At 34.6% G+C, this 19763-nt stretch overlaps 1 protein-coding gene across 1 annotated transcript; it reads left to right on the top strand.

Moving 5' to 3' along the window:
- Window positions 1-607: 607 nt before the first annotated feature.
- On the top strand, window positions 608-3811 carry LOC116927559. The gene has a single exon (XM_045180048.1). It carries the CDS (start codon window positions 608-610, stop codon window positions 3809-3811), a length of 3204 nt encoding a protein of 1067 aa, XP_045035983.1.
- Window positions 3812-19763: the final 15952 nt, after the last annotated feature.

The raw sequence follows: 19763 nt of genomic DNA, 5'->3' as shown, positions 1-19763 counted from the left end.
AACTCGGCTAATTTAGATTTTGATATGAATTGTAAATTCTGATTAACCATGCTCCCACGTCTCTCAATAGAATCAAACCAGTACGAATCTAAACGTCGAACTTCATAACGAACACTCGAACCAGCGGTGGAGGTCACCATTACTCGGACTACGAACGCGAACACTCATTCTCGAAGTTTGAACACGAACCGAAATTTTGTAAACAGTTACACTGTCCCCAAGATTTCGCGATTTGTCACCCCTTGTTCAAATCACTGAACAAACCAAGCACCGTATCGCATTGCAATCACGGGAACGAGCTCTTGGCAATTACGCCAAGTTGAGGGCTGTACCTGCATAGCAACCTTTCGAAGCGAACGCACTTCAATTAAATTGGAGTTATCACTAACCGTCGAACTCAACGACACGTCTTTCTACATCAAGCGCTAAAGAGCAATACCTAGCCAAGTGCGTAGCATCCAGCGTACCAAAATGGCAGACTATGAACTCCTAGTCGACCCTCAGGAGGTGTTTTCACTGCGTACAACTGCAAAAAGGGCACACACCCGTCTGCTTAACACCATCGCATGATGACGCTGTAGCGGCTTTACATTCCGCCTATGACCGAATGGTCGCCGTCCACAACCGTTACGTTGAAATAACGGACCTAGACGACCAAGAGCTACACGCCGCAGATGTCTACATTGAAAATATTCGCAGCTTGCACGATGGCTGTCTGGCCGCAGTCGCGGAATCAGCGCGAAACCAGCAAATCCGTCGCCCATCTGTTTCTTGGACTATTGAAAACTTAGATCGTCGGCTATCTTCTGGGTCAATCACTACGCAAGCTATCACACCAAACGTCGCTCCAATTACGCAGGCGCTGCAAACCGAAGAACAACAGCCGCCGGGTAACGGCAAGCGTGTTCATGACCAGCAAGGCGCACAAGAGAATGACGACATTGGAGCAGAATGCTCGAAGAGCTTTTTTGGTCCAACCAACCCTGAACGAGATGAATACGAGTCAGCAAAACGGCGAAAAATCAATTTAGAATTCCAGCTGAAGAAGCAAGAGTTGCAGCGAGAGCGCGAACAAAGGGACCTCCAGCTAAAATACGACAGAGAGCGAGAGGATATAATGCTAGAAATACAAAGGCAATCTCACTTAATGGGTGAATTTGTCCGACCCGGCGAGCCGCAGCACTCGTCCACACCAACACAGAAGTCCGCCACACAGCAAACATGCACCACCAAACCAATCGCCGGCCCGTCTACGTACGTGCCGTCACACGGATGGCCTAAGCTGCAGGTAGCCAAATTCGATGGTGATCCGCGCAGCTGGACAAAATTCACACATGGCATCAGCGCCACCTTAAGAGATACTAATATGCCCGAGTCATGGAAGCTCCTGGCGCTTCAGGAGAGCATGCTAGAGCACATCCAGAAGCGCGTCGCGCACGTTTTTGCTAACTCCGACACTTTCGAGTGCGCCTGGAACCTCCTCGAAGCTAAATACGGGGACCCTGGTCTTATCATCAAGGCGCACGACACACATCTCCAACAACTACCATCGTTCAGGGCTGGAGACTTCGACGGTTTATTCAAAATGGCGACAGCCGTTCATGATGCGGTGTCCAGTGTAAGCAGTGAACACATCTGTATGTTCATGTCAGTGGTCGGGACCCTCCACACCAAGCTACCTAACTATTTGCAGGCAGACTGGAGCAAGCACGCTTATCTCCTGCGGAGAATACCAACTCTTAAAGATTTTGACGTATGGATCGATACCATAATGGGAGCGGAAGAACTTCGCGGTGCCAAGATTTCCACAGCAGGCGGCTCCAGTGGTAGCAACAAACCACCTAGCAACCTAACCAATGCCAACCGTCAAACCAGCGGAAGCAGTAATTACGGTGTGCGTGGTGGCCCAACTATTATGAATAACTACGCTGAATCCTTGCTGAGACAAACAGCCGTCGAGTGCCCGGCATGCAATGACAAATCGGCGCATCGCCTGGAAGAATGCAATACTTTCGCCAGAATGACGGTTAACGCTCGTGCCGTCCTTTGTGCCCAGAACAATCGCTGCTTCAAGTGCTTGATAAAAGGACACTACGCGTCGAAATGTAGAAGGCAAAATGCAAGTTGTACAGACTGTGGCGCTGCACACCACAAGCTTCTGCATGGAGCAGAAAGGCAGTTCCCTGTAAGCTCAGGACCCAAAATTCTAATGGTCAAGTCCCCGCTAAACTCTATCAAGCCGGTGCTTCTCGCAATTGTTCCAGTTGTCATTGAAGTGAAAGGTGCAGTAAAGTCAACGTTCGCCGTGTTAGATCCTGGTAGCGAAGCCACTTTAATCACGCGACCTTTGGCCAGTTTTCTGGATTTGAAAGGGAGTCCGGCAGTAATTCGGTTCGGCTCATTCAGCAGTTCAGTCGAAATTTTAACCGACGTGGTCTCATTCAGCCTGCATTCACTCGACAAAGCCTGTTCATTCGAGCTGGAGGACGCATTCGTCGTCCCGAAAATTAATTTATCTCATAGAAAAATCAACTGGCCCGCAATTAAACATCGATGGTCGCATTTAGCACAGCTCGATTTACCAGCCATAGACTCGTCTAGCGTCGAGATCCTGTTGGGAATGGACGTCGCAGCCGCGCATCAAACTCTTCAAATGTTAGAACCGCTTGCTGGAGAAGATGGGCCTACTGTCTACCGCACACGTTTTGGGCTAGCTGTAGTCGGAAGAATACCAAAGTCTCTCGTGACGGGACCAACTACCAGGAGAACAGTAAACTTGCAATCTATACCCCCGCTGCTACCTTGTATGATGGACCGAACGCACTCATTTCAACAACCTACGGCGCGAATATCAGCGGCACGCAGCTTGCAGCAGCAAGAAGACAATCAAATGCTCGACATCATGAAGCGGTCAATAATATTTACCATGTGCGGTTATCAGATTGACTTGCCTCTACGAACAGACCACCCTGAAATACCGAACAACAGAAACCAGGCGCTTTCTCGCTTCCACGGTCTAGAGCGTCGGCTTACCGAGCCTTCTATGCGCGAACTAGCAAGTCGCTACGAGCAAATCGTCGAAAAACTAATTTCATCAGGAACAGTCGTGCCAGTTGCCCGGTCAGCCATCGACGAGCCGAAAGGCTTGGTTTGGTATTTGCCACACTTCTTTGTAACCAATCCAAACAAACCTGGGAAGACCCGTGTCGTTTTCGACGCAGCCGCCCGATTTCGTTCAATTTCCTACAACGACTTATTCTTGAGAGGTCCACCTTCTATACCAAGCCTCGTAGGCGTACTCCTACGATCTCGTCAATTTCGGGTTGCATTGTCTGCAGATATCACCGCCTTCTATCACCGCGTCGGTGTCGCAAAACATCACCAGTCACTCCAACGCTTCGTGTACAGAAAATTCGGCAGTGACGCACAAATTAACACGTACCAATTCACAACTCTGATATTCGGTGCCATTTGTTCATCGTCAGCCGCTGTGTTTGTGTTACAGCACGCCGCGAACAAATGCTTTGAATTCCCAATCGTATCAGAAAAGATGAAGGATAACTTTTACTCCGACAATATGATCGACTCCTTCGAAACGGAAGAGGAGGCAATGGATTTCGCACGGCAGGTTACTAAATCTCTCGAAGCTGGCGGGTTTACCCTAACCGCGTTCGCATCATCTTCAGCCAAGGTCCTTAAATCCATCCCGATGCAGCACAGGTCACACCAAATAATCGATCTCAACCTTGACGGGTTGCAAATAGAGTATCTACTAGGACTAGAATGGGATATCGCAACGGATACATTTTGAATAAGAACGAGGCAGTTACCTTCTGTGGCAACAAAACGACAGCTATCATCAGCTATTTCACTCGTGTTTGACCCCCTCGGCCTGTGTTTACCTGTCATAACAGGGGCTAAACTAATCTTTCAAAAACGCACAAGAATTCGCTAGATGACAGATCGCGCCGCGGGTGGGACAGCCCTCTACCAGAGGAAACTCTAGTGAAGTGGAATGATTGGACCACTCACTTTCACAAACTGTCTTTCCCTCGCATTCCTCGGTGTTTCCGTGATCACAGCTTCCCCCTCCATGGCACAAGCCTCCGCCAGGTGGTTTACGCCGACGCATCATCAGTCGCATATGCATCAGTGGCATACTTACGCTGCCAATTCGAACAAAAAGTCGCGGTAAACTTTGTTATGGCGAAAGGGCGTTTGGCGCCGCTAAAACCAACTACCGTTCCACGTCTTGAACTAAGAGCAGCCGTTTTGGCCGTGGAGCTGTCGCTCATTAACAAAAAGGAACTGCGCCTCCCTATAGCTGATGTTGAGTACCACAGTGACTCCCAGATCGTACTCCATCAACTGCACTCCAGCGGGACAAAACAGCCTACGTTCGTAAACAAGAGGAGAGAATACATCCTTCAACACTCCAAAGTTGATAGCTGGCACTTCGTTCCTAGCGCTGACAACCCGGCAGACGACTCTACGCGGAGCACGGTGCCTAAAGATTTCGGAATTAGCTGCCGATGGAATTCCGGCCCGCCAAGGCTGCGTGATCCATCTTACGCGCCGGAGCCATTCATACCTCTTTCGGTCCGGCCAAGTGAAGAAGAACCCTCGAAAAAAGAAGAACCACCGGTGGTCAGCGTTAATCAACTGCAGGCAGGGCCGTCGCCAAGCCACCCGCATGCTGATGAAATATCGAAGCTTATCAAGAAGGCCGACCAACTGCATCTCCTTAAGCGGGAGGTTGCCCAGTTATTACGATCGGACGCAGCAAAGAAGGAGGAGCTATCAGCGAATGAGCTTGCAGAAGCGTTCCGCTTGTGCTTAAACGTTTCGCAAGACGAAGAGTTCCCCGGTGAGCGGAAGGTCCTACTTAATAAAGGAAAGATAAGCAACGGATCGCCGCTGCGCCGCCTCTGTCCGTATATCGACTCGCACGACGGACTAATGAAGGTTGACGGCCGGTTGCGTCACGCCGAGCTCCCTGCTCGAACCCGTCATCCCATCATCATCTCTTCCAATCATCACCTTACAAGGCTCATTGTTGAGGATTGTCATGTCAAGTTGCATCATGCCGGAATCGAGCACACGCTCAGTGTCGTCCGACAGGACTTCTATCTTCCCCAGGGACGCAGCACCATCCGCCGAGCGTTGCGCCAGTGCATTAAGTGTAGGATAGAGCACGCAATGCCACAGCCCCCACGCATGGCCAACCTGCCTAAGGAGCGCCTGCAGGGCTTTGTACGTGTCTTCACCAACGTTGGTCTGGACTGTTTCGGGCCATTTCACGTCGTCATCGGAAGGAAAACTGTGAAAAGGTACGGGCTACTCGTCACATGCCTCGCATCCCGTGCCGTGCACTTGGAAGTGCTTGATTCAATGGACGCGGACTCTTTCATCATGGCCCTCCGCCGATTAATCTCCTATCGAGGCTGCCCTAAAGTTATCTACTCTGATAACGGCACCAATATCGTCGCCGGTCAAAAGGAGCTCGAGCAGGGTATCGCTAATCTGAACTCGACCCGAGTCGTAGGAGAGATGGTGGATGCAGGAATCGACTGGCGGAAGTCAGCACCGTCATGCGCGCACGAAGGAGGCGTCTGGGAGCGTCTCATTGGATTCAGTAGGGTGGCAATGCGGGCCATCTTGGAGTCTCGCTCCGTCAACGTTGAAGTGCTGTGCACCGTCTTCGCTGAAGTCACCTCCCTTCTTAACAGCCGTCCGCTGACTCATGTCCACACAGATCCGTCAGAGCCGGAGCCGCTCACGCCAAATCACTTCCTGATCGGTGGACCGCATCCGCATCGGGTGCCAGACGACGAACCGGCCTTCGACGGAGTTACCAGGCGCCGATGGAAGCAGGCGCAGTTTATCGTAAACCAATTCTGACGGCGCTGGATGCGCGAATATCTGCCCAGCTTGATCGAGCGTAAGAAATGGGAAAAGTCCGTTCGCCCGTTGCGTGTTGGTGATAAAGTCCTTATAATGGACGAAAACCTTAAGCGAGGAGAGTGGCTCACCGGCAGCATCCCCGCCGTTCATCCTGGCGACGACGGCGTCATCCGGAAGGCGACGGTTCAAACTACCCGCTCCACGCTTCTCCGCCCTGCTGTTAAACTTTGTTTTATTTCAGGTGACAGGAGCGGATAACGATGTTGGTGGCCGGCCCCACTGTGATGCACCAGCATCTGGGAATCAGGAGACCTGGCAACGTGGCTAGCAGACGGGAGAGGGGGAAGTCAGTAGTAAAAAAGGACTCTCGAAGATACGAGACAAGAAAATTGCGGTTTTTTCCTTTGATTTGCTACCTCGTGTAAACCCAATAAACGTTGGCCGCGCCATACTTAGCATTTACGTCTATTCTGGTCTTTCACATACCATGAGTTTTTACTTCTATATGTAAACAGCATCAAATATACTTGTATTCGATGTGAATAGACTGTTATACCATGAGTTTTTACTTCTATATGTAAACTGCATGGAATATACTTGTATTCAATGTGAATGCACTGTTATACCATGAATTTTTACTTCTGTATGTAAACAGCATCAAATATACTTGTATTCAATGTGAATACACTGTTATACCATGAGTTTTTACTTCTATATGTAAACAGCATCAAATATACTTGTATTCAATGTGAATACACTGTTATACCATGAGTTTTTACTTCTATATGTAAAAAGCATCAAATAAACTTGTATTCAATGTGAATACACTGTTATACCATGAGTTTTTACTTCTATATGTAAACAGCATCAAATATACTTGTATTAAATGTGAATACACTGTTATACCCTGAGTTTTTACTTCTATATCTATACTGCATGGAATATACTTGTATAGAATGTGAATACACTGTTATACCATGAGATTTACTTCTATATGTAAACAGCATCAAATATACTTGTTTTCAATGTGAATACACTGTTATACCATGAGTTTTTACTTCTATATGTAAACAGCATCAAATATACTTGTATTCAATGTGAATACACTGTTATACCATGAGTTTTTACTTCTATATGTAAACTGCACGGAATATACTTGCATTCAATGTGAATACACTGTTATATTATAAGTTTATACTTCTACATGGAAACAGAATCAAATATACTTGTATTCAATGTGAATACACTGTTATATTATGAGTTTATAGTTCTACATGTAAACAGATTCAAATATACTTGTATTCAATGTAAATTCACTGTTATATTGTGAGTTAATATTTCTACTGCATCAAATATACTTGTATTCAATGTGAATTCACTGTTATACCATGAGTTTTTACTTCTATATGTAAACAGCATCAAATATACTTGTATTCAATGTGAATACACTGTTATACCATGAGTTTTTACTTCTATATGTATACTGCATCAAATATACTTGTATTCAATGTGAATACGCTGTTATACCATGAGTTTCTACTTCTATATGTAAACAGGATCAAATATACTTGTATTCAATGTGAATACACTGTTATACCATGAGTTTTTACTTCTATATGTAAACAGCATAGAATATACTTGTATTCAATGTGAATACACTGCTATACCATGAGTTTTTACTTCTATATGTAAACAGCATCAAATATACTTGTATTCAATGTGAATACACTGTTATACCATTAGTTTTTACTTCTATATGTATACTGCATCAAATATACTTGTATTCAATGTGAATACACAGTTATACCATAAGTTTTTACTTCTATATGTATACTGCATTAAATATACTTGTATTCAATGTGAATACACAGTTATACCATGAGTTTTTAATTGTATATGTAAACAGCATTAAATATACTTGTATTCAATGTGAATACACTGTTATACCATGAGTTTTTACTTCTATATGTAAACAGCATCAAATATACTTGTATTCAATGTGAATACACTGTTATACCATGAGTTTTTACTTCTATATGTAAACAGCATCAAATACACTTGTATTCAATGTGAATACACTGTTATACCATGAGTTTTTACTTCTATATGTAAACAGCATCAAATATAGTTGTATTAAATGTGAATACACTGGTATACCATGAGTTTTTACTTCTATATCTAAACTGCATGGAATATACTTGTATTGAATGTGAATACACTGTTATACCATGAGTTTTTACTTCTATATGTAAACAGCATCAAATATACTTGTATTCAATGTGAATACACAGTTATACCATAAGTTTTTACTTCTATATGTATACTGCATTAAATATACTTGTATTCAATGTGAATACACAGTTATACCATGAGTTTTTAATTTTATATGTAAACAGCATCAAATATACTTGTATTCAATGTGAATACACTGTTATACCATGAGTTTTTACTTCTATATGTAAACAGCATCAAATATACTTGTATTCAATGTGAATACACTGTTATACCATGTGTTTTTACTTCTATATGTAAACAGCATCAAATATACTTGTATTCAATGTGAATGCACTGTTATCCTATGAGTTTTTACTTCTATATGTAAACAGCATCAAATATACTTGTATTAAATGTGAATACACTGTTATACCCTGAGTTTTTACTTCTATATCTATACTGCATGGAATATACTTGTATAGAATGTGAATACACTGTTATACCATGAGATTTACTTCTATATGTAAACAGCATCAAATATACTTGTTTTCAATGTGAATACACTGTTATACCATGAGTTTTTACTTCTATATGTAAACAGCATCAAATATACTTGTATTCAATGTGAATACACTGTTATACCATGAGTTTTTACTTCTATATGTAAACTGCACGGAATATACTTGCATTCAATGTGAATACACTGTTATACCATAAGTTTTTACTTCTTTATTTATACTGCATCAAATATACTTGTATTCGATGTGAATACACTGTTATACCATGAGTTTTTACTTCTATATGTAAACAGCATCAAATATACTTGTATTCAATGTTAATACACTGTTATATTATAAGTTTATACTTCTACATGGAAACAGAATCAAATATACTTGTATTCAATGTGAATACACTGTTATATTATGAGTTTATAGTTCTACATGTAAACAGATTCAAATATACTTGTATTCAATGTAAATTCACTGTTATATTGTGAGTTAATATTTCTACTGCATCAAATATACTTGTATTCAATGTGAATTCACTGTTATACCATGAGTTTCTACTTCTATATGTAAACAGGATCAAATATACTTGTATTCAATGTGAATACACTGTTATACCATGAGTTTTTACTTCTATATGTAAACAGCATAGAATATACTTGTATTCAATGTGAATACACTGCTATACCATGAGTTTTTACTTCTATATGTAAACAGCATCAAATATACTTGTATTCAATGTGAATACACTGTTATACCATTAGTTTTTACTTCTATATGTATACTGTATCAAATATACTTGTATTCAATGTGAATACACAGTTATACCATAAGTTTTTACTTCTATATGTATACTGCATTAAATATACTTGTATTCAATGTGAATACACAGTTATACCATGAGTTTTTAATTGTATATGTAAACAGCATTAAATATACTTGTATTCAATGTGAATACACTGTTATACCATGAGTTTTTACTTCTATATGTAAACAGCATCAAATATACTTGTATTCAATGTGAATACACTGTTATACCATGAGTTTTTACTTCTATATGTAAACAGCATCAAATACACTTGTATTCAATGTGAATACACTGTTATACCATGAGTTTTTACTTCTATATGTAAACAGCATCAAATATACTTGTATTAAATGTGAATACACTGGTATACCATGAGTTTTTACTTCTATATCTAAACTGCATGGAATATACTTGTATTGAATGTGAATACACTGTTATACCATGAGTTTTTACTTCTATATGTAAACAGCATCAAATATACTTGTATTCAATGTGAATACACAGTTATACCATAAGTTTTTACTTCTATATGTATACTGCATTAAATATACTTGTATTCAATGTGAATACACAGTTATACCATGAGTTTTTAATTTTATATGTAAACAGCATCAAATATACTTGTATTCAATGTGAATACACTGTTATACCATGAGTTTTTACTTCTATATGTAAACAGCATCAAATATACTTGTATTCAATGTGAATACACTGTTATACCATGAGTGTTTTTACTTCTATATGTAAACAGCATCAAATATACTTGTATTCAATGTGAATACACTGTTATACCATGAGTTTTTACTTCTATATGTAAACAGCATCAAATATACTTGTATTCAATGTGAATACACTGTTATCCCATGAGTTTTTACTTCTATATGTAAACAGCATCAAATATACTTGTATTAAATGTGAATACACTGTTATACCATGAGTTTTTACTTCTATATGTAAACTGCATGGAATATACTTGTATTCAATGTGAATACACTGTTATACCATGAGTTTTTACTTCTATATGTAAACAGCATCAAATATACTTGTATTCAATGTGAATACACTGTTATACCATGAGTTTTTACTTCTATATGTAAACTGCATCAAATATACTTGTATTCAATGTGAATACACTGTTATACCATGAGTTTTTACTTCTATATTTAAACTGCATCAAATATACTTGTATTCAATGTGAATACACTGTTATACCATGAGTTTTTACTTCTATATGTAAACAGCATCAAATATACTTGTATTCAATGTGAATACACTGTTATATTATGAGTTTATACTTCTATATGTAAACAGCATCAAATATACTTGTATTCAATGTGAATACACTGTTATACCATGAGTTTATAGTTCTATATGTAAACAGCATCAAATATACTTGTATTCAATGTGAATACACTGTTATACCATGAGTTTTTACTTCTATATGTAAACAGCATCAAATATACTTGTATTCAATGTGAATACACTGTTATACCATGAGTTTTTTACTTCTATATGTAAACAGCATCAAATATACTTGTATTCAATGTGAATACACTGTTATACCATGAGTTTTTACTTCTATATGTAAACAGCATCAAATATACTTGTATTCAATGTGAATACACTGTTATACCATGAGTTTTATATATTTCTATATGTAAACTGCATCAAATATACTTGTATTCAATGTGAATACACTGTTATACCATGAGTTTTTATTTCTATATGTATACTGCATCAAATATACTTGTATTCAATGTGAATACACAGTTATACCATGAGTTTTTACTTCTATATGTATACTGCATTAAATATACTTGTATTCAATGTGAATACACAGTTATACCATGAGTTTTTACTTGTATATGTAAACAGCATCAAATATACTTGTATTCAATGTGAATACACTGTTATACCATGAGTTTTTACTTCTATATGTAAACAGCATCAAATATACTTGTATTCAATGTGAATACACTGTTATACCATGAGTTTTTACTTCTATATGTAAACAGCATCAAATATACTTGTATTCAATGTGAATACACTGTTATACCATGAGTTTTTACTTCTATATGTAAACAGCATCAAATATACTTGTATTCAATGTGAATACACTGTTATACCATGAGTTTTTACTTCTATATGTAAACAGCATCAAATATACTTGTATTCAATGTGAATACACTGTTATACCATGAGTTTTTACTTCTATATGTAAACTGCATGAAATATACTTGTATTCAATGTGAATACACTGTTATACCATGAGTTTTTACTTCTATATGTAAACAGCATCAAATATACTTGTATTCAATGTGAATACACTGTTATACCATGAGTTTTTACTTCTATATGTAAACAGCATCAAATATACTTGTATTCAATGTGAATACACTGTTATACCATGAGTTTTTACTTCTATATGTAAACTGCATGGAATATACTTGTATTCAATGTGAATACACTGTTATACCATGAGTTTTTACTTCTATATGTAAACAGCATCAAATATACTTGTATTCAATGTGAATACACTGTTATACCATGAGTTTTTACTTCTATATGTAAACAGCATCAAATATACTTGTATTCAATGTGAATACACTGTTATACCATGAGTTTTTACTTCTATATGTAAACAGCATCAAATATACTTGTATTCAATGTGAATACACTGTTATACCATGAGTTTTTACTTCTATATGTAAACAGCATCAAATATACTTGTATTCAATGTGAATACACTGTTATACCATGAGTTTTTACTTCTATATGTAAACTGCACGGAATATACTTGTTTTCAATGTGAATACACTGTTATACCATAAGTTTTTACTTCTTTATGTATACTGCATCAAATATACTTGTATTCGATGTGAATACACTGTTATACCATGAGTTTTTACTTCTATATGTAAACAGCATCAAATATACTTGTATTCAATGTTAATACACTGTTATATTATAAGTTTATACTTCTACATGTAAACAGAATCAAATATACTTGTATTCAATGTGAATACACTGTTATATTATGAGTTTATACTTCTACATGTAAACAGAATCAAATATACTTGTATTCAATGTGAATACACTGTTATATTGTGAGTTAATATTTCTACTGCATCAAATATACTTGTATTCAATGTGAATACACTGTTATACCATGAGTTTTTATTTCTATATGTATACTGCATCAAATATACTTGTATTCAATGTGAATACACAGTTATACCATGAGTTTTTACTTCTATATGTATACTGCATTAAATATACTTGTATTCAATGTGAATACACTGTTATACCATGAGTTTTTACTTGTATATGTAAACAGCATCAAATATACTTGTATTCAATGTGAATACACTGTTATACCATGAGTTTTTACTTCTATATGTAAACAGCATCAAATATACTTGTATTCAATGTGAATACACTGTTATACCATGAGTTTTTACTTCTATATGTAAACAGCATCAAATATACTTGTATTCAATGTGAATACACTGTTATACCATGAGTTTTTACTTCTATATGTAAACAGCATCAAATATACTTGTATTCAATGTGAATACACTGTTATACCATGAGTTTTTACTTCTATATGTAAACAGCATCAAATATACTTGTATTCAATGTGAATACACTGTTATACCATGAGTTTTTACTTCTATATGTAAACAGCATCAAATATACTTGTATTCAATGTGAATACACTGTTATACCATGAGTTTTTACTTCTATATGTAAACAGCATCAAATATACTTGTATTCAATGTGAATACACTGTGGTATACCATGAGTTTTACTTCTATATCTAAACTGCATCAAATATACTTGTATTCAATGTGAATACACTGTTATACCATGAGTTTTTACTTCTATATGTAAACAGCATCAAATATACTTGTATTCAATGTGAATACACTGTTATACCATGAGTTTTTACTTCTATATGTAAACAGCATCAAATATACTTGTATTCAATGTGAATACACTGTTATACCATGAGTTTTTACTTCTATATGTAAACAGCATGAAATATACTTGTATTCAATGTGAATACACTGTTATACCATGAGTTTTTACTTCTATATGTAAACAGCATCAAATATACTTGTATTCAATGTGAATACACTGTTATACCATGAGTTTTTACTTCTATATGTAAACAGCATCAAATATACTTGTATTCAATGTGAATACACTGTTATACTATAAGTTTTATACTTCTATATGTAAACAGCATCAAATATACTTGTATTCAATGTGAATACACTGTTATACTATGAGTTTTTACTTCTATATGTAAACAGCATCAAATATACTTGTATTCAATGTGAATACACTGTTATACCGTGAGTTTTATATATTTCTAAACTGCATCAAATATACTTGTATTCAATGTGAATACACTGTTATACCATGAGTTTTTACTTCTATATGTATACAGCATCAAATATACTTGTATTCAATGTGAATACACTGTTATACCATGAGTTTTTACTTCTATATGTAAACTGCATGAAATATACTTGTATTCAATGTGAATACACTGTTATACCATGGGTTTTTACTTCTATATGTAAACAGCATCAAATATACTTGTATTCAATGTGAATACACTGTTATACCATGAGTTTTTACTTCTATATGTAAACAGCATCAAATATACTTGTATTCAATGTGAATACACTGTTATACCATGAGTTTTTACTTCTATATGTAAACAGCATCAAATATACTTGTATTCAATGTGAATACACTGTTATACCATGAGTTTTTACTTCTATATGTAAACAGCATCAAATATACTTGTATTCAATGTGAATACACTGTTATACCATGAGTTTTTACTTCTATATGTAAACAGCATCAAATATACTTGTATTCAATGTGAATACACTGTTATACCATGAGTTTTTACTTCTATATGTAAACAGCATCAAATATACTTGTATTCAATGTGAATACACTGTTATACCATGAGTTTTTACTTCTATATGTAAACAGCATCAAATATACTTGTATTCAATGTGAATACACTGTTATACCATGAGTTTTTACTTCTATATGTAAACAGCATCAAATATACTTGTATTCAATGTGAATACACTTATCTTTTAGAGTTTTTACTTCTATATGTAAACTGCATGGAATATACTTGTATTCAATGTGAATACACTGTTATACCATGAGTTTTTACTTCTATATGTAAACAGCATCAAATATACTTGTATTCAATGTGAATACACTGTTATACCATGAGTTTTTACTTCTATATGTAAACAGCATCAAATATACTTGTATTCAATGTGAATACACTGGTTATACCATGAGTGTTTTACTTCTATATGTAAACAGCATGGAATATACTTGTATTCAATGTGAATACACTGTTATACCATGAGTTTTTACTTCTATATGTAAACTGCATCAAATATACTTGTATTCACAATGTGAAATACACTGTTATACCATGAGTTTTTACTTCTATATGTAAACAGCATCAAATATACTTGTATTCAATGTGAATACACTGTTATACCATGAGTTTATACTTCTATATGTAAACAGAATCAAATATACTTGTATTCAATGTGAATACACTGTTATACCATGAGTTTTTACTTCTATATGTAAACAGCATCAAATATACTTGTATTCAATGTGAATACACTGTTATACCATGAGTTTTTACTTCTATATGTAAACTGCATGAAATATACTTGTATTCAATGTGAATACACTGTTATACCATGAGTTTTTACTTCTATATGTATACTGCATCAAATATACTTGTATTCGAAATGTGAATACAACTGTTATACCATGAGTTTTTACTTCTATATGTAAACAGCATCAAATATACTTGTATTCAATGTTAATACACTGTTATATTATAAGTATATACTTCTATATGTAAACAGAATCAAATATACTTGTATTCAATGTGAATACACTGTTATACCTATGAGTTTATACTTCTACATGTAAACAGAATCAAATATACTTGTATTCAATGTGAATACACTGTTATAATTGTGAGTTATTATATTTCTAAAACTGCATCAAATATACTTGTATTCAATGTGAATACACTGTTATACCATGAGTTTTTACTTCTATATGTAAACTGCATCAAATATACTTGTATTCAATGTGAATACACGTTATACCATAAGTTTTTACTTCTATATGTAAACTGCATTAAATATACTTGTATTCAATGTGAATACACTGTTATACCATGAGTTTTTAATTCTATATGTAAACAGCATCAAATATACTTGTATTCAATGTGAATACACTGTTATACCATGAGTTTTTACTTCTATATGTAAACAGCATCAAATATACTTGTATTCAATGTGAATACACTGTTATACCATGAGTTTTTACTTCTATATGTAAACAAAGCATCAAATATACTTGTATTCAATGTGAATACACTGTTATACCATGAGTTTTTACTTCTATATGTAAACAGCATCAAATATACTTGTATTCAATGTGAATACACTGTTATACCATGAGTTTTTACTTCTATATGTAAACAGCATCAAATATACTTGTATTCAATGTGAATACACTGTTATACCATGAGTTTTTACTTCTATATGTAAACAGCATCAAATATACTTGTATTCAATGTGAATACACTGTTATACCACGAGTTTTTACTTCTATATGTAAACAGCATCAAATATACTTGTATTCAATGTGAATACACTGTTATCACCATGAGTTTTTACTTCTATATGTAAACAGCATCAAATATACTTGTATTCAATGTGAATACACTGTTATACCATGAGTTTTTACTTCTATATGTAAACATGCATCAAATATACTTGTATTCAATGTGAATACACTGTTATACCATGAGTTTTTTACTTCTATATGTAAACTGCATCAAATATACTTGTATTCAATGTGAATAACACTGTTATACCATGAGTTTTTACTTCTATATGTAAACAGCATCAAATATACTTGTATTCAATGTGAATACACTGTTATACCATGAGTTTTTACTTCTATATGTAAACAGCATCAAATATACTTGTATTCAATGTGAATACACTGTTATACCATGAGTTTTTACTTCTATATGTAAACTGCATCAAATATACTTGTATTCAATGTGAATACACTGTTATACCATGAGTTTTTACTTCTATATGTAAACTGCATGGAATATACTTGTATTCAATGTGAATACACTGTTATACCATGAGTTTTTAATTCTATATGTAAACAGCATCAAATATACTTGTATTCAATGTGAATACACTGTTATACCATGAGTTTTTACTTCTATATGTAAACAGCATCAAATATACTTGTATTCAATGTGAATACACTGTTATACCATGAGTTTTTACTTCTATATGTAAACAGCATCAAATATACTTGTATTCAATGTGAATACACTGTTATACCATGAGTTTTTACTTCTATATAATAAACAGATCAAATATACTTGTATTCAATGTGAATACACTGTTATACCATGAGTTTTTACTTCTATATGTAAACAGCATCAAATATACTTGTATTCAATGTGAATACACTGTTATACCATGAGTTTTTACTTCTATATGTAAACTGCATGGAATATACTTGTATTCAATGTGAATACACTGTTATACCATGAGTTTTTACTTCTATATGTAAACTGCATCAAATATACTTGTATTCAATGTGAATACACTGTTATACCATGAGTTTTTACTTCTATATGTAAACTGCATCGAATATACTTGTATTCAATGTGAATACACTGTTATACCATGAGTTTTTACTTCTATATGTAAACAGCATCAAATATACTTGTATTCAATGTGAATACACTGTTATACCATGAGTTTTTACTTCTATATGTAAACAGCATCAAATATACTTGTATTCAATGTGAATACACTGTTATACCATGAGTTTTTACTTCTATATGTAAACTGCATCAAATATACTTGTATTCAATGTGAATACACTGTTATACCATGAGTTTTTACTTCTATATGTAAACTGCATCGAATATACTTGTATTCAATGTGAATACACTGTTATACCATGAGTTTTTACTTCTATATGTAAACAGCATCAAATATACTTGTATTCAATGTGAATACACTGTTATACCATGAGTTTTTACTTCTATATGTAAACTGCATGGAATATACTTGTATTCAATGTGAATACACTGTTATACCATGAGTTTTTACTTCTATATGTAAACAGCATCAAATATACTTGTATTCAATGTGAATACACTGTTATACCATGAGTTTTTACTTCTATATGTAAACACTGCATGAAATATACTTGTATTCAATGTGAATACACTGTTATACCATGAGTTTTTACTTCTATATGTAAACTGCATGGAATATACTTGTATTCAATGTGAATACACTGTTATACCATGAGTTTTTACTTCTATATGTAAACAGCATCAAATATACTTGTATTCAATGTGAATACACTGTTATACCATGAGTTTTTACTTCTATATGTAAACTGCATTAAATATACTTGTATTCAATGTGAATACACTGTTATACCATGAGTTTTTAATTTTTATATGTAAACAGCATCAAATATACTTGTATTCAATGTGAATACACTGTTATACCATGAGTTTTTACTTCTATATGTAAACAGCATCAAATATACTTGTATTCAATGTGAATACACTGTTATACCATGAGTTTTTACTTCTATATGTAAACAGCATCAAATATACTTGTATTCAAAGTGAATACACTGTTATACCATGAGTTTTTACTTCTATATGTAAACAGCATCAAATATACTTGTATTCAATGTGAATACACTGTTATACCATGAGTTTTTACTTCTATATGTATACTGAATCAAATATACTTGTATTCAATGTGAATACACTGTTATACCATGACTTTTTACTTCTATATGTAAACTGCATGGAATATACTTGTATTAAATGTGAATACACTGTTATACTATGAGTTTTTAATTCTATATGTAAACAGCATCAAATATACTTGTATTTTTTGTGAATACACTGTTATACCATGAGTTTTTACTTCTATATGTAAACAGCATCAAATATACTTGTATTCAATGTGAATACACTGTTATACCATGAGTTTTTACTTCTATATGTAAACAGCATCAAATACACTTGTATTCAATGTGAATACACTGTTATACCATGAGTTTTTACTTCTATATAAAAACAGCATCAAATATACTTGTATTCAATATGAATACACTGTTATACCATGAGTTTTTACTTCTATATGTAAACAGCATCAAATATACTTGTATTCAATGTGAATACACTGTTATACCATGAGTTTTTACTTCTATATCTAAACTGCATGGAATATACTTGTATTCAATGTGAATACACTGTTATACCATGAGTTTTTACTTCTATATGTAAACAGCATCAAATATACTTGTATTCAATGTTAATACACTGTTATACCATAAGATTTTACTTCTATATGTAAACAGCATCAAATATACTTGTATTCAATGTGAATACACTGTTATACCATGAGTTTATACTTCTATATGTAAACAGCATCAAATATACTTGTATTCAATGTGAATACACTGTTATACCATGAGTTTATACTTCTATATGTAAACAGCATCAAATATACTTGTATTCAATGTGAATACACTGTTATACCATGAGTTTTTTACTTCTATATGTAAACAGCATCAAATATACTTGTATTCAATGTGAATACACTGTTATACCATGAGTTTTTACTTCTATATGTATAAACTGAATCAAATATACTTGTATTCAATGTGAATACACTGTTATACCATGAGTTTTTACTTCTATATGTAAACTGCATGGAATATACTTGTATTCAATGTGAATACACTGTTATACCATATGGTTTTTACTTCTATATGTAAAACAGCATCAAATATACTTGTATTTAATGTGAATACACTGTTATACCATGAGTTTTTACTTCTATATGTAAACAGCATCAAATATACTTGTATTCAATGTGAATACACTGTTATACCATGAGTTTTTACTTCTATATGTAAACAGCATCAAATATACTTGTATTCAAATGTGAATACACTGTTATACCATGAGTGTTTTACTTCTATATGTAAACAGCATCAAATATACTTGTATTCAATATGAATACACTGTTATACCATGAGTTTTTACTTCTATATGTAAACAGCATCAAATATACTTGTATTCAATGTGAATACACTGTTATACCATGAGTTTTTACTTCTATATCTAAACTGCATGGAATATACTTGTATTCAATGTGAATACACTATTATACATG

Source organism: Daphnia magna, linkage group LG10 (genome assembly GCF_020631705.1).
Source record: "Daphnia magna isolate NIES linkage group LG10, ASM2063170v1.1, whole genome shotgun sequence".
Lineage (NCBI taxonomy): Eukaryota > Metazoa > Arthropoda > Branchiopoda > Diplostraca > Daphniidae > Daphnia > Daphnia magna.
The sequence above is the reverse complement of the archived record's forward strand: the minus strand, read 5'-3'. Positions and strand labels throughout refer to the sequence as shown.

Bases quoted from the DNA above. Each gene is read 5' to 3' on its own strand.
- LOC116927559 (XM_045180048.1), top strand. From the start codon at position 608: ATGGTCGCCGTCCACAACCGTTACGTTGAAATAACGGACCTAGACGAC.